Genomic DNA, 5,656 nt, shown 5'->3' with positions numbered 1-5,656 from the left:
TGGCTCTTTTTTTTTCCTCCTTTTTTTTTTTTTTTCAATGAGCAGCCTCTGCGAATAGGTTCAGTGTTTGCGAAGGTGCAGAATTAGCACACACACATGCACGCACACATACACACACACACAGAGGGAGAAGCACAAAAAGCAAGTATCGGGACTGAAATAAGGAGAGGTAGGAGTTTAAGATGGCTGTCTGTGGGGAGATGTGTTAAGGAGGATTTCTGCTGGCCAAGATAACCTGCTTCTTTGGAGAGATCTGCTTGAAGGAAGAACTTTTTGTGTGTGTGCGTGCTGGGGATCTGTTTGTTTGTTTAGAAATCAGGGGGCTTTTTTTTTTTTTTCACCCCCCTACAACCGCATTTTTTCCAGCCCTCCCTAGCAGCTTTATTCAGATTTATTTGGCGTGCTTTGGAGAAAGCCACTATATAATCGGGAGGTCAAAGGCATACTGAAGAAAGTTAATAATGGCTGCTAATGGTGCTAACAATTCAGGGTGAATCTTGTCAAAAGTTTTTTTTTTTTCCCCTCTCCCCCCCCCTTTTTTTGCTCTCTCTCTTTTTTTTTTTTTTTTTTTTTTTTTTTTTCTGGAAGTCTCAGTCTTTTGATTGTGTGTTTCCTGAAAGCAAGACCAATCATTTCAGTTTATTCACTGGCTAAACTCTACTTGATTGGGGACAAGCACACAAACCATCCATTACGATCTGATATATTATCCAAACAATTTAGTGTATTCATGAGGTAACCTAAATGTGGAGGCTGCAAAATTACCCGTAATCAATTGAAACAGCGAGTGCGCGTCCCTCTGTGTGTCTAACAACTACATGTCTCTGTAATAAGGCAGACATTAAATCATTTTAGAGTTGTACTGTTAAGTACCTGATCACTGGGCGCTCTGGGAAGCCGGACAGTCACATTAGGACGCTGGGACTGAGGAAGCCGCTGCTTTTCCAGTGGGATAAAACCCGACCTTCCTTACTCAAGGTGCTTTACAGATCTCCACCGATCTGACCCTAAGCCGTGCAATATCCAGCGTAGACTTCGTCTTCTTCTTCCACTCTTCTATATTTTTTTGGTTGTTTTTTTTTTTTTGGTTGTTGCTTTTTATTGCACTACATGTTTGGGAAACAAGACAAAATGGACGTTAGATGCAGTTCAGAGGCTGAAGCTAACCGGGTCTCGAAGAACGGACATAAAGAGGGCAAGGAAAGCAAAGGGTCTGAAGGAAATATTTCTACTTCTTTTTTGAAGGATCAGCAAGGGACTTTTTCTGCCTCTGCAGCTACGGAAGATTGTAATAAAAGTAAATCTGGTTCGGCTGATCCGGACTATTGCAGGAGGATCCTAGTGAGAGGTATGAGTTTGAGGTATTTGGGGGGGAAGGTGAGCTCCCTTCGCACCCGGGAGAGGTGTTTATCTCGTGGCTGTGCCTTCGGTCCGTCCCTGGGCCCAAAGAACCTTTCCCGGGCTCTCGGGCAGGGATCCCACGGGCTGTGTCCTGCCGCCCTGCTCCAGCCCGGTTTTATTTCGGGAATTTCCACCAGCGCCTGGGGGGAAAGTTAAATCGCGGTGCTTCCTCCCCGGGTTTGCCCTGCACCGGCCCAACCTCTCTTCTTTTCTTTTCTTTTTTTTTTTTTCTTTTTCTTTTATTTTATTTTGCTTTTTTTTTTTTTTTTCCCTCCCGGTGGTGCCCGTCCCCTACCAGCGGTTCTGTCCCGCGGCCGGGCGCGCTCCTTCCGCACCCGCGCACCCCGCCCGCCTCCAGCCGCGGCCGCGTACAATGGCGCGGGGTTGCGGGTCCCGCCCGGCTGTCGGAGCGGGCAGGAAGGTCCCCTCGGCGGGGCAGGGGCTCCCGATGTCCCCACCTTTCCCTTCTCCCAGCATCCCGGCAGAAAGGGCTGCTTTTAAATAACCATCAGCAGTAAAATCACGATGGGCTTTTATTTTAATTTTTTTTTAATAGTTATACGTTTTCTTTTCCTCAAGCCTCATCTCCCTCCCAGGCTAAACGAATTAAATAATTCTATCCTACTCTCTCCAGAAAAAAAAAAAAAAGAATAAAAGATTACCTGAAGAAAATTCAGTTTTACTAAGGTGCGTTTTGGGGGAGGAGGGAGAGAACAGAATCGAAACAAAATTAGTGCGAAGAAGGCCTTGTAAACAATAATTAATCCTTGCGCGACCGATTGACCCAGAGAAGGGTCGGATTAAAATGATGTGGTTGTCTCGGATTTAAAACGTAGCGAGGAGGTAAAATTACAGAAAGCAAAGTTGGGAAGGCTTTAATGTAACATGAATCTGGCTCTAGCTTGACAGTCGGGTTAATAAGATTTGTCCCGCTTCCCTTTGGTCGGGACTACCAGAAAAGTGAGGTTTCTGCGGGCAGGTTGGTGCCTTGTTTTGGTTTTCTTCCTTTTTTTTTTTTTTTCCTTCTTTTTTTTTTTTTTCTCTTTTCTTTCCCCCTTTTCCCCTCCTTCTGCTCCTCGTTGCCAAAACCCCCGAGCAGCGGCGGAGGCGATGCTGTCCCTGGGATGCTGGGTGGGCTGGGGGTGTCCCCAGCCTCACGGTGGGCAGTCAGCCAGCTCAGGGACAGCCAACCTGTGCCCAGAGAGCTCCTGCCTGCTATTTTTTTTTTTCCCGCATAGGAAAGTTGTTCTTAAAAAAATAAATAAATAAATAAGGAGGAGGTTTTATATTTTGGAGGTCGGTGGGGTGTGTGCGGCGGCTTCCAGCAAGCCCTAACCCGGAGCCCAAGGGGAACAAAGAGTAGCCCTGCGCTCCAGGCACAAAGCCCGGCCTGGAACGTCTCTCCCCAGCCTCCTCGAGGGGCCGTGGGTTATGCCGTAGTGGCGTACTGTCCGCGCAGCACATTCAAGACAATTTTTCCATGGGCTGAGGGGATTATTTTCAGAGCCCTGGGTCCCCAACGCCTCCTCCTTCATTCTCTGTTGTTGTTTTCTTTTTAAAAATTATTATTTTTCTTTTCCCCTTCCCTGGGTGTAGTGGCCAGGTGCAGGGCCGCAGTCTCAGGGACCCTGCTCCATCCCGGCTTGGGTCTTGGTCTTAAAAAAAAAAAAAAAAGGAATGGGGGGGAAAAAATGAAAAAAAAAAAAAGAAAGGAGGGTTTCCTGGGTGTAAAGCTGACTGCGTCTTTCTTTGCCAGATGCCAAAGGTTCCATCAGAGAGATTATCCTGCCTAAGGGGCTTGATCTGGACCGTCCCAAGCGGACCCGCACCTCCTTTACGGCCGAGCAGCTCTACCGCCTGGAGATGGAGTTCCAGCGCTGCCAGTACGTGGTGGGCCGGGAGCGCACCGAGCTCGCCCGCCAGCTCAATCTCTCCGAGACTCAGGTAGCCCCATGGGGACGGGGGAACCCTGGCTGCCCTGCCCTGTCCCCTCCGTGGGACCTCCCTTCCCCTTCCCTGGTCTGCTGCGCTCCGGGCCCCACGGGTGGGTCGGTCCCGCCACTCTGCGCGCTTCCTGCGCGCCACCACGCAGCCCCCGGGAGCTGTCGGGCAAGGTCTGGTTCCGCTGGAAAGACAGAGGCAGCCCCCGAGGTGCCCACGCGTGTCCAGTCGCAGGTGGGGCCCGCTGCCCGGCGAGGGATCGATAGCTATGCGAAGGCAGGGAAGGGGGACCCCCGGAGGGGGGGCTGCTGGGGGAAGGGAGGGATCCCACGGCCCTGCGTGTCCCCACACGCAGCCTCTCGTGGGCTCTCCCGCGGCCGCGTGGGTCTGCACACGGCGAGGCGGCCCGGCCCCCACGGGTCCGTGGGAGCTTGGCCACGAAGCCAAACCCCTCCCCGGGCCGGGGACAAGCCAGGAGAGGCCGAGCCGCTGCCAGCCCGCAGGGAGGGGAATAGGGCTGCCAAAATCCCGAGTTGTGGGGGGGCTGGCACCTTCCCCTGGGGGCTGCTGGGTCTGAGCGCCCCTGCCTGGGTACAAGACATCTGAAGGGGCACACACCGCAGTTCGGGCCGGATTTTGAGTCCCTGTATTTCCGAGGGGGAGGACGGGCCCTCCATCCCGCAGAGCAGGGCGGCCTGGGCCGGGGGCGGTCAGGCGGCTTACAACTGTCGAAAACTACAGAAAACTATAGAAAACTGCAGGAAACTATAGGACACTACTCGAGAGTGCGGGGAAGCATCTAAAAAAAAAAAAAAAAAACCTTCTGAAAGCCGGTTTCACATTTCTGTGAAATATCATATAAAAATAAATTCCCCTGACAAGCTAATTAGCCTTTTCCTTTCCCTGCCGGATAGGAATGACAAGTGCAGTAGCTCGCAGGTTACAGACACCGCCATGGGTGTTTGGTTTTGTTTGTTTCTGGTTTTTCGTTTGGTTGGTTGGGTTTTTTTTTTTTTTTTTTTTTTTTTTTTTCCGAGGGGGAGGGCGGCTTCCACGATTCCTTTTTAAAGTTAAATGTTGTTTAAAATGGATGGGGAAGGGAGAGAAAGTGTCCAGGCCCGGAGCTGGGGAAGGAGGCGCGGAGCTGCCGTTACAGCCGGGAGCTGTAGCCGGACCCGAGTGGGTGGCAGCGTGCGCTGTCCCCGCGAGTGGGGCGGGGGGCTGGGCTGGCTTGGGGTAAAGTTGTGGGGAAAAGGGCTGGAGCCGGCTCCCAGGGGGCTGCTGGCGTCGGGTGAAACAGGGCAAAGGGGGCAGGTGACAGACAAAAAGGGCCAAGGGCTGCCGGATTCCCCTCCGCTCCACCCGAAACGGGGTCCCGGGGTAGCCGTCAGGGGTGCCCGTGTGTACGTGTGTGTCCCCCACCCCTGCGCTGACCCTGCCTCTCTCTCTTCGTCCCGCAGGTCAAGGTCTGGTTTCAGAACCGCCGCACCAAGCAGAAGAAGGACCAGGGCAAGGACTCCGAGCTGCGCTCGGTGGTCTCCGAGACCGCCGCCACCTGCAGCGTCCTGCGGCTGCTGGAGCAGGGCCGGTTGCTCTCCCCGCCGGGGCTGCCCGCCCTCCTGCCCCCCTGCGCTACCGGTGCCCTGGGCTCTGCGCTCCGCGGGCCCGGCCTGGCCGCGGGCAGCGCGGCCGTGGCAGCGGCGGCGGCGGCGGCGGCGGCTCCGGCCGCAGGATCCCCGCACCCTCCCACCGCCGGCACCGCTACCGGTACCCCGACGCCCGCAGCGCTGCACGGAGCGGCCGGCGGTGGGCAGGGGCTGTTCGGGCTACCGGTGCCCGCGCTGCTGGGCTCGGTGGCCGGGCGGCTTTCCTCCTCCTCCTCCTCCTCCTCCGCGCCCCTGGCCATGGCCGGTTCGCTGGCAGGCAACTTGCAGGAACTGTCGGCCCGCTACCTGAGCTCGTCCGCCTTCGAGCCCTACTCCCGGACCAACAATAAAGAGAGCGCTGAGAAAAAAGCACTGGACTGACTGGAAGTAACTTCCCCGTATTTATATTTATAGGCTCTGCTCGTGGCGGTGGCGATGGGACGGGCGGCGCGGCGGGACCCCCCCCACCCACCCCCGGCAGCCCCCCCCATCCCTGTCCGGTTCCTTCCGCGGGCCGGGGCGGAGCGGGGTCCGTCTGTCCGGTCGGGGGGAAGGGGAAGGCGGGGGGGTGTAGGGGGTGTTTGTCTGTCTGTTCGTTTGCTTTGGGGACGGAGAGGGAGAGCGGACGGGGTGCGGTTTGGCCGGGCTGCAGCCAATGCCAAGCGAGG

At 55.2% G+C, this 5,656-nt stretch overlaps 1 protein-coding gene across 1 annotated transcript; it reads left to right on the top strand.

Annotated features, from left to right (window-relative positions):
* The first annotated feature begins 1,110 nt into the window (after positions 1-1,110).
* On the top strand, positions 1,111-5,369 carry VAX1 (ventral anterior homeobox 1). Its single transcript, XM_086752542.1, has 3 exons — positions 1,111-1,348; positions 3,158-3,345; positions 4,803-5,369. Exons 1-3 carry the CDS (start codon positions 1,111-1,113, stop codon positions 5,367-5,369), a joined length of 993 nt encoding a protein of 330 aa, XP_086608668.1.
* Positions 5,370-5,656: the final 287 nt, after the last annotated feature.

Source organism: Chlamydotis macqueenii, chromosome 7 (genome assembly GCF_036417535.1).
Source record: "Chlamydotis macqueenii isolate bChlMac1 chromosome 7, bChlMac1.mat, whole genome shotgun sequence".
In the NCBI taxonomy this organism is placed as follows: domain Eukaryota; kingdom Metazoa; phylum Chordata; class Aves; order Otidiformes; family Otididae; genus Chlamydotis; species Chlamydotis macqueenii.
The sequence above is the reverse complement of the archived record's forward strand: the minus strand, read 5'-3'. Positions and strand labels throughout refer to the sequence as shown.

Excerpts from the sequence above, each read along its gene's own strand:
- VAX1 (XM_086752542.1), top strand. The coding sequence starts at position 1,111 with ATGTTTGGGAAACAAGACAAAATGGACGTTAGATGCAGTTCAGAGGCT. Across the intron at positions 1,349-3,157 it reads CAGGAGGATCCTAGTGAGAG|ATGCCAAAGGTTCCATCAGA; the intron begins GTATGAGTTTGA and ends TTTCTTTGCCAG. Across the intron at positions 3,346-4,802 it reads TCAATCTCTCCGAGACTCAG|GTCAAGGTCTGGTTTCAGAA; the intron begins GTAGCCCCATGG and ends TTCGTCCCGCAG.